A 14847-nucleotide genomic window follows, 5' to 3' on the forward strand; every position below is an offset into this window, starting at 1 on the left:
TTGTTTAAACGAGAAATAATAATGCAATGTCTCATGAAATAAACTCGATCGTAATATATAATTGCCAATCTTCAATTGCACAAATACTGTTTTTGATGCCTTGCTTATACCACGATGATTAGCACAAGTGGCTAGCAATTCAGCATATTCAATTCGTGAGTAAACTAAAGATGACATGATTTAATTTGACGAAAGTTGACAAAAATAGATGGATAACTAGCCTAAGAAAATAATCTGACAACAGTTGTAGTTGGCATGATTTAATTTGCATTGACAAAAGTAGAAAGTAATCGATAGATAACTAGCCAAAGATAACTAGCATATATAGTTGTAGGTTAAGCTTGATGATTAAGCTATGTGACAGGCTTTTTAACTATGCTTGAAAGAAATAGCCCTCTTAAGTCCATGGCCTTCTTAAGTCTTAACTTAGTCGTTCTCGTTGCAATAATTTTAATAGTTGTGTAGGTAAAATCGCATGACATTTAAATTCCATTTCTTACAAAGTCAATTACTTAGAGGTCTTTTATGCAAATATTTCATTTTTGGCTCATATATTGATGTACATTACGTTTATAGTTACGTGTAAACCAACAAATTAAATCACTTTTTTTAGTCGTGTTAATTTGGGAACCCATTTGAGAACCGTTCGTTGCCCTCAAAATAGGTCATCGATTAATAAACTTGACTACAAAGAGAATTGCATGTTCGAGGAGCATCATCACCATCATGCATGCTTAGCCAACATAAGGTAGTATTACTTGTTGGAGCTTCATTCACTGTAAATGGTTAAAAATAATAATTTTCCATACGTCACAGTTGTTAGTTACTATAACCGCAATCCACAAGCAATATAGTTATCTCAAAATTCCTACATAAAGTTTTCCAGAGGGAAGACCTGTTAAAAGATGTTAGTAGTATTTAATTAAATTAGTCAATTATTAAGGCTAGTTATTCTCCTACATAATAGTAGCTTAGTACTGTAGTTTAATAGTAACGTAGTTAGAACTAGTAAGTTTAACGTAGTATTTCCTAGCCTTTACGCTTTAACTTTCTCTACGTGCAATGAATTTATTCTTTCTCCAACAAGAAAATTGATAAGGAGATATGGAATTGAATAGAATAGGTATAAACAAAAAAGTTATTATACTTATTTAGCCCTTTGATAGTTTGATATGTACTCTTCATTTCATGATAACTTAGCAATGGGCAAGGACGGATATACCCAACCTTTCTAATCTAATTAATTTTAAATTAGATGTAAATGGGTTGTTGTCTTCTTTTTACTATTCAAAAAAAAAAAAAAACCTCTTTTTCAACATAAATTTTTTTTCCTCCTTTTTAATGTTCAAAATTCACACACAAATTTATGGTAAAATGTACCCTTTTTTTGGGTGATAAAACAAACTAAAATGACCAAATTTGTCTATGTTCAATGATTGGTCTGATACAAATGATGAGGATCGACTCTACGAGAAAATACTGGTTAATATGGCCTATAAACAAAACTTGTTTATAAGGGGGTGTGAATGTCTTTTCGCCTATTTCAGTAAGGGTAAAATTGTCACGCGGACAATGGATGGTAACTGGGCGTTAACGAACGTTAACGTCGACGGGATTATGTTGTTGTTCCAAAAACACTGTTACAGTATAGCCCGTGCCGTTGATGAAAATAAAATCCCGTTTTATTTAATTGATATCAATCCGACTGTCATTTTAGCTTGCCCCAATAAGCGTTTGAAATCAGTTCATAGAGAGTGACTACGGAGGTACTGGTACTTGTACTGTGCTGGCAATCAACCAAGAGGATGTTGTAGTATGCGAGCAATACGGCTAGGGTTATAGAAGGTAAGTGTTACTTTCGCCTGAATAGTTCATATGAAGTGGGGGATCGAATTGTTGTTGCTTTCAAATCGCATCGATGTTGCTGTATATTTGTGATTGTAGGTTGAGATGATTAAGTTGTGTAATTGTTGTTGTTTTCAAATCGCATTGATGTTGCTGTATAGTTGTGAGATTAAGTTGTGTTAATTGTCATAGGTTCGTATAGTTATTGTGGGTTGAATCGGGCATGAAATTGGGCTTTGTAATTATTAATAGAACTGTACACTGAATTGAGTTGAACAAACAGGAAACACATTTGATTGCGATGATAAGAAATGTGAATTGATTTGAACAAATTGCTGAATTTGTACATTGAATTGCCATGGTTATTTACATTAGTAATTGTGAATTGAATTGAACTAACAGTTCTAAAGCGGAAATGGAGGGAGGGTACAGGAAGCGTAAAACGTGCAGCACCCGGAGTGATGATGAGGTATAATTTTTGCACACAAATCTGAAACAGGAGTAGACCAGATTTACCCTACAGTTTGTGTAGATATTCTCAAATTAATTATCATTTTAGGATGGAGTAGGACGAGGACCTACCCTGAAGAAGCTTTCTCCTGAGTTATTCAAGGTAATAAGTAGATTGTATTTGGTAGTTGGAACTTAATTTGGTAATGGGGCTTATTTAGTGGCTTGATGTTGTAGGATGATTCTTTAACTCTGGGCGGCTGTGTGAAAAGGAAAGGCGAAGTGTTGCAAAGACATGCGAAGGCAACATCTAGGGTAAGTCCTTAATTCCATATTTATGGAGGGGTGAGTGAGTTGTTAGCAGTAATGGTAACCGTTACAATGAAACCTGTTGTTTGTAATTGTTCATGCTTACAGCCAGCTAATACAAGTTGTCGCGTAGAGTCGTTTGGTAGAATATGTCAAAAGTTAGACCAGCAAAGGAAGGGGTGGGTTTGTGAAATGAACAACTCATAAGTAATTACTAAATTATGCATTAAAGTTTGAATACATATTAAACATTACTACTCAGAGTAATTTTGATGGAATATTGAATATTACAACTCTTAAGAGCACATCCACTTCTTACTGTCACTTCCACAGAGTACGTTAATTGTGCTTATCAAAAGCCCAACAATACTCATTAGGAAATGAGCTTATCAGTTTCAATGACATATTCTTAGTAAAGGCAAGCATTACATAACCTCCCTCATAGTCGTTCTTTGACATTCCATACACGGCATAAGGGTGCAAATACGCACATATGAGGCGTGCCATATGAACCGAAACTCTTGTTTCAGTTAAGATCATGAAATGAGGCAGATGCAACTCCATTACCAACCTCATTAAGGGAAGGAATGTGTCTCTACCCATATCACGACAATTCCATACAACGTACCTTAATCCCATTGTGCTCACTTCCCTCCAAAAACTGACATCCTCATTCACACAGACTTGCACCTTAATCTCTATTTTTCTTCCATCTAATATGTTAGAGGTGTTGGTGCTACTCATTAAATGTATGTGCGAGACATACATCGGATGTTGGAGAGTGAAAATTTTGAAGTCATTTCTGTAACTCGGTATCGTCATAACATGATCACCGAGAGACAAATGACAACTTTCGATGGTAGATGGTAATTCTGATGGCGGATCAACCACCTCCACCACACCATTTGGTAGCACATGTTCATAACCACACCCTTCCTTCCTACCTTCGGTACAGATGAGCCACTTGAGAAAATACTTGGCCGACTTTGGTAATAAAGCAAGGTCTGATAAGTCCGGTAAGTGAGCAGGACTAACCTTATTAGAGGGAGTGATCACAATGAGATCTCCTTGAAGCTTAGTCTTACCGGCGATTACTTGTGCTGCAGTTGCCGCATCAAGTAAGGATATTGCAACCTTCCCATCCGAAGTAACAATTAGGCTGTTAATGACGCCAAGCACACCTTTTCGACGCCTTACAATTGTCGTTGTGTTGGGTGTACAAGGGCGAACCATATGCAAACCCTTTGTTTTTTTAATTTGTGTCATCGGTTTGAGTAGGAACTCTTTGTTACAAGGTTTTTTTGGAGTGGCTTAATCATAGAGACTGGGATTAACATTTTCTTTTTGGCCATTTTTTGGGGTTGCTTGGGAGGAGGGTATAAGAAGTTCACCATATATATACACTACATGAGAGAACCCTGCATAAATTTGGCGGGGACTTGCAATTTGGAGGGAGTGTCATGTAGGTGAATGGCGGGTAATTTGAGTGAAATTTTTTTTTAATTCCTTCGAGAGCATTAAAAACAAAACAACATGTCAAGTCTACATTTTTGGAAAACTCTTATCTTTTAACCTTATTTTGTGGCAAAAGCAAAAAGCTACTTGTTATGTGATTTGATATAAATTTGATATATTCATTTACGAAAATGACTACTACGAGGGTTTCAAATTATTTTAGTTGTTAAAAAATCGATAACCACATTTTACGAAAATGAGTACTACGAGGGATTCAAATTATTTTAGTTGTTAAAAAATCGATAACCACATTATACAAAAATGACTACTACGAGGGGTTTCAAATTATTTTAGTTGTTAAAAAATCGATAACCACATTTTACGAAAATGAGTACTACGAGGGATTCAAATTATTTTAGTTGTTAAAAAATCGATAACCACATTTTACGAAAATGACTACTACGAGGGTTTCAAATTATACCTTAATTTACGAGGTAATCAAATATTACTAACAAAATTTAGTAACACATTAAAATGTGGATTTCACTTACGAAAATGCGGAATTTTTTTCACACAGTTGGTCAAAATTAATTACCCCCATTTTAAAAAAAAATTCTTTACACACTCTCCAAAAGGAAGTACACAATAGTTTTAGCAAACAAGACACACAACATTAAGTTTTAGCAGTTTTAGCAAGGAGGACACACAACATTAAGTTTTAGCAAGCAAGACACACAACATTAAGTTTTAGCAAGCAAGACACACAACTATAAGTTCAAGATACGTTAATGTCTATGATAACATTTTTTAGTTATCCTAACATTCCTTCGATCCAACACCAGCCCTTGTCTTCATTTAGCACCAACCTTCATCATGGATTGAAGGGTCATCATCGAGGCCAGAATTGACTAACCATGCCCCAATGTAATCGTAATCGTCATCACTCTCATCCTCGGGGCGACCTTCGCTATCACTCACTGTGTTGCACCAAAGATTTGGATCAGTTGCGGGACCCGACTTATTTTATGTTACAAATACAAAAGTAGGCAATTAGTTAAGTAGATTTATAACCCTAATAGTAATTAATATTACCAGAATTGTACATTTTAGTGACTTGAACACAATAATAACATGTACTCAAATTCAAATTAAGTACAAGTAATCTCCACATTTATTAAATAAATCTTACAATATACAATCTCATAGAAAATTGCACTACTAATTTACAGACATTCCAATAATGATACTTAGTACAATTTTACATCTAAAATAAGCATCAACATTTACTTAACAATATTGGTATTTTTATTGTGTTAATAATTTCTTTCCTTAACAGTATTCGACTTAATCAATGAAACTACAATGTACAATTTTAATTGGCTTGTTTACTGTACCAATTTATTTCCTTAATTTATTTAATTAACAATATTGGCTTGTTTACTGTACCAATTTTAATTGGCTTGTTTACTGTGCCAATTTATTTCCTTAATTTATTTAATTTATTAGCCAACAGTATTCGACTAAATCAATGCTAAACACGATTTATTTAACTTTTAATTTCTCTTAAGATAATTTGAAATCAAATCTTTGATTTATGATTTATGCATTCACCAAATTTTATCATACTTGCCTAAGAGAAAGTACCAACAATATAGCTAATAATTATCTTTTTATTTAAGTACAAGATATCAATACGATATTACTAAGATAATTAACAAGAAATTATTCGGATATTCGATTATTTTTCCTTAATAATATCCCCTTTAATTGACATGAATACGATATTACTAAGGTAATTAACAAGTAATTCACTTTTAATTCTAAACATGAATCAAAGACATAATTACGGTGAATTAATTCCATTAAAAATATAAGGACTTAATAGTAGTGTAATGTGCAGGAATAGTCGAAATAATTAAGTAAAATTCTTGCAATTAAGTTAAGTAAGTTACCACAATTTCGACGTTGAGCACATCCCCAGTCAAGCATGACCTCCTTGGTCTGAAAAATGGCGTAGCAAACTTGTTCCACAGCAGAACAATCCCTCCAACAGTGGCATGACCCGTTGTCTCATACTGATATGCGCCAGGCAATTTCAAGATTAACTCCCACACTTGAAGGTGTCGTGGTCGAGCTTCTATAATTATCACCAACACCGGGTTGTACGCGTCATAGAGAGTGCGGAAATTGTCAACGAATGATAGCCTAAGGACATCCTTTGCATTCCAGTACAACACAACTGACCCTTCCTCGAATACGGGTTGCTTTGGGTGAGCAGGCAAGTCACCACATACGGTCAAACGATGGTAATGTATACCATTTTTCTTGGTGACTCCGGAGAGTACAATAAGTTGAATAGCCGGCATTTGTGCTTCAATTTTCATAACATGCAGCGCGTTTGTTTTTGCCCCAATGAATACATGCTTTTCTCGGAGAGGTAAAGCATATGTGATGGTGGATTCTTCATCAAGGGTAGGAACAAGATCAAATATTGGTACAACATCTTTTGGAACAACCTCACCTTTTTCAAAAGAGTGATGCTTGAACATCCATTCAACAAACACTTCCACTCCCTGGTGTTGGAAGTATCCATGGATGTCAGAAAGAAGAGGTAGGTAGGCTGGTTTTTGTTCACCTCCCGGTAGCATCATCATCCTCATAACAGTAGAATTCGCGTAACGCTGTACATCATTCATAGCTAGCTCCTTACGAATAACAGCATCATCAATTTTTTTGCCCTCGTTTAAGTCTTTTTGGTTGGTGTAATACGTGATTTTGTTAAAATCAAGCTTGGGTGACGGTTTTGGGGTAAAAGGTTTAAAATACATGATGGGGGAGAATGGGTGGAGTACTGTGGCTTTAGGTAGGCATCGCTTCCTACTCGAGGTGGCTGAATTGGGAGCTTGTTTTTCACCGTACTCCATTGTTGAGTTTAACAAAATATTGTTGAGGAAATATTGTTGAGTAGGGGGAAAGATTTTCAGGAAATATTGTTGAGTAGGGGGAAGCTCTTTTCTCGTACAAGAAAATCGTTGGATAAAATACTTTAACACAACTTCGAATCTGTCAGAACAATGGACTGAGTAGATCAATTTTTTTTGTCCTATTAGAAAATTTAGTTGGGTGTAATTATGACATTCGAAATGCTATAGTTATCACATTCGAAATGCTAGTAGAGTCATGGTGATTTTATTAGTAATCAGTACGTACTAGTTATTTGTTTGAAATTATAAATAAATTTATGGTTACTAATTCAATCGTTGATTTTGAACCCTCTAATAATCATATCATCGAAGTACGTGCAATTCATGTATGCAAGCTTAATCTTTCAAATAAAATAGGTAATCCTAAAACCTTATTAATCAAGATTTAATACCTTTAATTATATCGTTGATTTAATACCTCCAATTATATCGTTTGTGCGTTAATGGTTCGTTATGCTTAGCACGTATTAAGCTAGATCCTGTATTAAGCTAGATAATTTGAGTGAAAGAGAATAATAAATATTGTAATCAAATCACCTAAACCTTTAAAACAAAATCCTAAACCCCTCCAACTCGATAAAACCCAAAACCCTAAAGCCTAAACCCTCCTATTCGATCAAACACTAAACCCTCCAATCCCTAAAGCCTAAACCTCCATTTCGACTAAACCGTAAACCCTTATAATTCTCTCAAATTTAAACCCTCCAGTTAGAAAAAAGTCGTTGACCCTTCCAATTCGATCAAATTCTAAACCCTAACGCCTAAACCCTCCTATTCGATCAAACACTAAACCCTTTCAATTATATCAAATTCTAAGCCTTAAAAAGTAAACCATCCAATTAGATCAAACCACCTTGCCCTTCACTATGATCAAAACCCAAACCCTAAAGCCTAAACCCTCCATTTCGACTAAACCGTAAACCGTTATAATTCTCTCAAATCTAAACCCTCCAGCTAGAAAAAAGTCGTTGACCCTTCCAATTCGATCAAATTCTAAACCCTAACGCCTAAACCCTCTTATTCGATCAAACACTAAACCCTTTCAATTATATCAAATTCTAAGCCCTAAAACTTTGATAAATCCTCAACCCTAAAGCCTAAACCCTCCCATTCGACCAAACCTTTTTACCCTCCAAATTTCTATCAAACACTAAATCCTAAACCCTAAATCCTAAACAATCCAATTCAATAGAACCCTTTAACACTAAACCATGAGATTGAACCACACCTTAAAGATGATACCTTCCAGATTGATCAATCCCGTTACACCGTAGCAGATATAGCATACACTCAATTATTCCATCAGAAATAGTCATCCCTTTAACATTAACACATATCATCAACCCCTGATTAAATATTAAATTATATTATAAAATATAAAACAATAAATCGTCATACTCCATCAATTCTAAAACCCTTAACCCTAAAGTATTCGAATACTCATACACCCATAACCCTAAATTATGCTTTATAAATAAAAAAAAACGTAAAAGGACAAAAACAATATATTGTATTATAAAATATAGTAAACCATTTAACCCTAAACCCTCCTACATTGAAAAAAAAAAAGAATAGGACAAGTTAGTAAAAGAACAAAACGTTTAAATTATATTACATAACATAGTACTTCTTCATTTAATGTGGTGTCATAGGTAGATGTAGTTTTCTTCTGTAGTTACAACATTTCTAACCCATGTGGATGTGACAATACAAGTTGAATACTAGATGACAACACCTTTATGTGTTGTGAAAGAGAAGTTTGACAGTAGTGTACTCCTGAAACTGGATCAAATGGAGTGATGGTCTTCTACAGAAGATTTGCGATTCGAATCTACGTTGATGTAGATAACCATTTTTTTTCAAGTTATTTCAACGCGTATAAGAAAAGAAAACAAATATCCTGTTGTAGAGATATCAGTAACAGAGTTGATGGTTGGGGAGTTTATCATTTCAAACAAATGATTGATCAAACCTTGTAAATTAAATTAATTCATGTTATACTATAAAAATTAAAGTGGGTTAGCAGAAATAACAATTTCATTATTGAGAATGTGTATTAGTTTAATAAAATAAAGTCATGTTACTGAATCTATATTAATAATCGATCAAGTTAATTACTTGAAGCTAATATTCCAAAAAGAAAAATACTTAAATCGCTTATATGGATGTAGTGCAAATCCTCGTCTTATGATAAGGTTATTACCCGATAAAATAAAATGTGAGACTTTTAAATTAACACTGTGAACAAAAGGTTAAAAATTGAAACCTGGAATTTCGAACATAACTTAATTTTAAATTTTTAATTTTTTTTTTTATTTTACTTCCCTTATCAACATTTGTTTAACTTTGACACAACGTTCCTTTTCTCTTACACCAAAATGGTTATTAGTATGGTTGATAAGATGTCATGAAAAAAAGTAAAAAAATATTAGTAAAGACGAATAGGGTAAATTCGTCGTTGTACTAGGGTTATGCCTCCAATGAGTCTGTACTTGTCTTACTTGGATTGACAGCACACCTATGAACCGCTGGACAATACATGGTAGGTTAAATACGTAGAGAAAACCAAGGACATTTTTGGCTGGACGACCTTATTTTAAGGAGCATGCGTTAGCTTCAGTTGTTGCAGACTATGGTTTGGTAAACCATTGCAGCAGTGCAGGAAAAATCATACCCCCTACTGTCTAAAATCTTATAACCTACCCCCAATCCTGATTTATGTAACGTTATGTATAAAATTGTACAAGTACCCTCATTAAAATTTTAACACAAGAAAAATTTTAAATGTGGTATTGAAATTGTACTTGTCTTACTTATATTAACTCTCATTTAAAATTATGCCAAAAATTCTAGCCAAAAATTCATGTGTATGAATTCATGTGTATGGTCGCAAGGAAAAATGTAGGGTTTACTTTGAATATCGGACACAAAAAATTGACAAGGTTGTTGTTATTGTAATATTATTATTGGCATTATTAAGGGAGACGAGTTTTCGAGTAATTAAACAAATAGACTATTCACATTTATCTATATTTTCAATGCACGCAAGTGAGGTATGAATTAGTATTTCAAAAAAATCACAAGGGTTGATGATTTGAATAACATTCATGTCTTTTTTAAGGGAGATGAGTTTAAGATTAATCAATGAAATAAAGAGAGTTATCACATTAATACTAAGTTGTACTTTAACACTAATATTATTGCCGTAATAATGGGGTACGAGTTTTAGAGATATCCGTGCGAGATAGTAGTCACATTAATCGCACAATTATGTGTGTTTTTATTAATTTTAATGAAAAAGATGACAAGGTTGATCATTTTAATAATATCATTAATTGCCCTTATCAAGGACTACGGGTTTTAAAGATATATCAATGAAAGAGAGTCATCACATTAATTGCACATTATGTGTGATTATGTAAATTGATTAAAAAACACGACAAGGTTGATTATTGTTTCTATTATCATTATTGTCATTATTAAGGGTTTCGAGTTTTAGAGATATCAGTGCAAGACAATTATCACATTAATCGCACATTAAGGACGAGTTGATCATGGCAATTTGGGAATATTTTCATTGCCATATCAAGGGTTATGACTTATTAATTTGAAAAAAATTAGATGTGTTGATCATTTTTTAAATATTATAGTTAGTGCTGTCAAATTTCAAACCGAAACCGTATAACTACCCGAAACCAACCGACCCCAAATGAGAACCGAAACGATTAAAAACCGATTTTGTTATACCGAAAACCGACCCGAACCGTATTTAAGTAGAACCGTAAAAGAATTGATCCAAATAATGTCAAACCGAACAAGAACCAAACCAGTGAACAAACCGAACCAATATTAAACCGAACTGATATCAAACCGAACCGTTAACAAACTGCAACCCGTTTGTACCGAACCGTTTATAAACCGTACTGTCTATAAATCAAAATGTAATTTTGATCTCACAATAACTCATCAAATCATGATTATGACACATCAATTAGATGATTGAATAAGAAGCAGCTAATAATGTGATAGTAAAACAATAATAATTCATTAATACACTTAACTTTTATAATCTCCGTCACTTCGTAATAAACTAGTAACATCAGTATGAATAAACTTGAAATTAACTCAATCTCTTTTTTAAAATCGATGTAAATTTTATATGTAATATAATGCCTACATATGAAGTGATGAAGTCTCGCCTTGATATCATAGTAATCTCTACCACAAGCACATTGTGGGATTATTTAGTTCTCATTAATAAATCTTCATTTTTAAGGGAGACGATTTTAACATAAAACTGTTTCAAGAGAGCAATCAATTTAATCTATATACATCACATTAATCGCTCATAAAGGGTGACTTTTTATGTTGACAATAACAATTTACAAGGTTTGAACAACCATTTTTTGGAAATGAAAACTCCCCAACCATCAAAAACACATTGACACTAAGGATTACTATGTACATTGTCATTAGGAATTACATTGTAGAAATAAATTTCAAAATATATTGACATAAACTACGACTACATATTAAACAAAAACTAATGAACTTATGCCATGTCATCAGGTGTACTTTCTTTTCCCGCACTATATATACTCTACCAACACGTACTGCAAAACCCTAACAAAGCCTCAACACACAAAAAAACAAATTAAAAAAAATGGCAACCGCAAATGGTGGCTCTAACGGTAACGGTGGTGATGGGTCCAACGGTGGTGGACGTCGTCCGGGAATCCCACAACCCATCAAACCAAGAAATTAAAGTGCGAAAAACAAACGTCGTAACGCCCTCATTGCTCACATTATTGCCAACATGGATATACCACCTTTCCGTAATGACCAGCCACGAGTAACTCATGTTCCGGTGGCCTTGGGTGGAGCGGGTCCGAGTACTGTTTCTGTTATACCCACTGTAGCAGATATGATGGTAGATATGGCTCCTCCACCTCTGCCTTTAGCTGTCGCTACGGCTCCTCCACCTCCGCCTTTAGCTATAGCTGCGGCTGAAGCTACGGCTCCTCAAGCTCTGGCTGTAGCTACGGCTGTAGCTACGACTACTGTGGCTACAGCTCCTCCATCTCCGACTGTCGGTCCGGCACCTGACGCTCCTGCACCCCCGCATGAGGTTATGGTCACTCATTTTGAGGCACCTCGAGGTGCACCATTCCGAGTTGTCTCATACCCTAAGGTGGAAAGAAGTGATGGGACTCCTGTAGTCCCCCCTACTACAAGTATGGGGGTGGTGAGGGCGGCACCTCAGCCTCCTCGACAACCAGTTGAAGATGTTGAGGGGGGTGAACAGGTTGAAAAGCCTGATGTGGACATGGATGAGGTCGTACCAGCTGAAGATGGTCACGCTATGGTGCTTTCAATCGTCGTAAGGAGCTACACTCTTGGTGATATCGGTGTTATGTACAACATTCGGACTGACGAAACCTTCGAAGCAATCTATGAATACTACGCTTCTCGAATTGATGTCAAAGCTAACCAGATCAAGCTTTATCTCGGAGCAACCTATGTTCCGTCTACGGAGTATCCTCTAGCAATTGGTGTTCAAACCGGAACTGTACTTTACGTACAAGGAGAGGTACATTATTTAATCTTTTTTACTGTTTTAGTATTTGGCATGTTAACAATTAATTGCATGTGTTGTGAGATTGTTAGGTAATGGCATCATTTTAACTGATTATCTAAAAGTCATTTGTTTCATTTGATTTGTGATTGTATTTAATCCCATGATTGGGTGTGATTGCATGATTAGACCCATTATCGTATTTGATTGTATTTCATTATTGCATTTAAACACTGATGAGTAACAGTCCTTCTTATATTTGTAATTATGTAGATTACAATAAATATTATCTTTGTGCATGTTGTGAGTACATCTTTCTTGTGTATCTTTGTTTAATCGGTGTTGAGTTTCACATTATTATAATGATGTCAATAACATTAGAGGATAAAACACGGATAAATATTTCTTAGAAAAATCATTGAAAAAAAGGAAAATTAAAATGAAACAAATGAAGGACAGCTCATGAGATGTTACAATCTAATTATTATTACTTAGAAAAATAAGGCAACGGTTGACATATATTATTTTTTGGTGTATGTAACAACATCAACTGGTGACGTATATAATTTGTAGTTGTTTTGTTATGGAAAACAATAGAGTATTATAGGATTACTTACTGAACATATATTGTCTGATAGTTTTAGGAGTGATGATGTAATATATTTTTTTTTATTTTGGTTTTTTAAAAATAAAATTAATTTGGATTTAGTTAAATATTGGCTTTGAAATAAAATGCTTTAAAAATTAATTTGTTTATTTTTTTTCCCCATAGAAAAGGTTTACCTCGTTGTGTCATATTGGTGCTTGTTAAACATACATGGCAATTGAGTAAAAATTATAATTTACTCAATTGAGTAAAAATACATGGCAATTGAGTAAAAATTATAATTTATAAATCCGAATGCGTACTGAAGTTGGTTTGCTTGACTAAAAAATGTAATGTATGCAGGAGGGAGTGGTGAACACTTGCACAAGATTCAAGAGGTTCTACCTCAAGAACACGGGTCACTGCAGGAAGATCAAACTCTGGGTTCAAGGGAAGTTGGACACCCCGCTGTGCCGTCTTTTCCACATTTGGGGTGACAGGGTTAATGTGGACCCAACTGAGGTAATTTTCGATCATGAAGATATCGTGTTGTGTACCCTCAACACTATCAGGGAAGCTGAAATAAAAAATGGAGACAAAGTCGTTGTGGCTCCAAACAGCCATCCATGAGTGTTGCTGTGTGAAGGTCTACTGTTGGATAGGTATGCTGTTGGGAGGGATGAATTATCTTTTGGGATGTCGCTGGAGTCAGAGGTAGAAGAACGTGTAATTGCAACACCACGCCTTTTGTTTGTAATATAGTTAAGCATGCAGAGCTCTACTTTTAGTGGTTGGACAATTTCAATTTCAATTCGTTCCTTTCATTGTAATATTTTGTGGCTGCAAAATCTGAACTCCACGTTTGTTATCTTTTGTGTGACTGATTATGGGTTTGACAATGCTATTTGTGCTATTTTATTTTAAGTCAAGTTATTACCGTTGTTGATCTCAACATTCTAAACAACAAACCCATCCTAAAGGGAGCTTGTTTAGAATTGGACAATAATTGTGGTGTGGGCCACTATTTGTGAAGATACTCTGCGGCCCAAAAGTGGGTGGGTTTGTTAACACAGAGTATAGTATGCAAACCCAAAGGCCCATAATTGGAAGTCTAAGGTTTAGTAAGGCCCAATCATATTACTGGAAGTATAGTTAGTTAACAATTAGGCGTGAAATTGGTTCATTTATATTAATATAAAAAATTAGGCAAAAATCATCCTAATTTTTGGTTTATTTACTTTAATAGTAGGAGGACACCTGCAAATCAAGTCATGCCTTAAAGAGATAAACACATCAAATAAATAAAATACTAAGTGCAAACACGTCCTTTCACCAGATTAGCAGTATGAATATGAGTTCATGCAAAGAAGCCCATCACACATGATTTGTCCTAATAAATATTCGACAACTTATAAATCATTAGTGTAATTAATTATTTTTATAAATCTTAATTATTTCTATAATCTACACATTCATTCACCTTGTAAGTATTAATTATTTAGTAAAGCATGTATAATATAATCTACAGTGCATGTGAAAATCAGACGAGATAATATGGGGAAATAATAACCAACATGAAAATGCTCCTAATTCTCCTATTAACTGATAAAAAACAGCACCCATGGTATACTCTAAGTCAAAAG

The 14847-nt window shown here is 34.4% G+C and overlaps 1 protein-coding gene across 1 annotated transcript; it reads right to left on the reverse strand.

The window, feature by feature from the left end:
- Positions 1 to 4636: 4636 nt before the first annotated feature.
- LOC110705311 lies at positions 4637 to 7442 on the reverse strand. The gene is made up of 2 exons (XM_021883146.1): positions 6012 to 7442; positions 4637 to 5076 (listed from the first exon to the last, which is right to left on the reverse strand). Exons 1-2 carry the CDS (start codon positions 6981 to 6983, stop codon positions 4915 to 4917), a joined length of 1134 nt encoding a protein of 377 aa, XP_021738838.1. The 5' UTR covers positions 6984 to 7442; the 3' UTR covers positions 4637 to 4914.
- Positions 7443 to 14847: the final 7405 nt, after the last annotated feature.

This window comes from Chenopodium quinoa, unplaced genomic scaffold (genome assembly GCF_001683475.1).
Source record: "Chenopodium quinoa cultivar QQ74 unplaced genomic scaffold, ASM168347v1, whole genome shotgun sequence".
Taxonomy (NCBI): Eukaryota; Viridiplantae; Streptophyta; class Magnoliopsida; order Caryophyllales; family Amaranthaceae; genus Chenopodium; species Chenopodium quinoa.

Excerpts from the sequence above, each read along its gene's own strand:
- LOC110705311 (XM_021883146.1), bottom strand. The coding sequence starts at position 6,983 with ATGGAGTACGGTGAAAAACAAGCTCCCAATTCAGCCACCTCGAGTAGG. Across the intron at positions 5,077-6,011 it reads TGCTCAACGTCGAAATTGTG|TCGGGTCCCGCAACTGATCC; the intron begins GTAACTTACTTA and ends ACATAAAATAAG.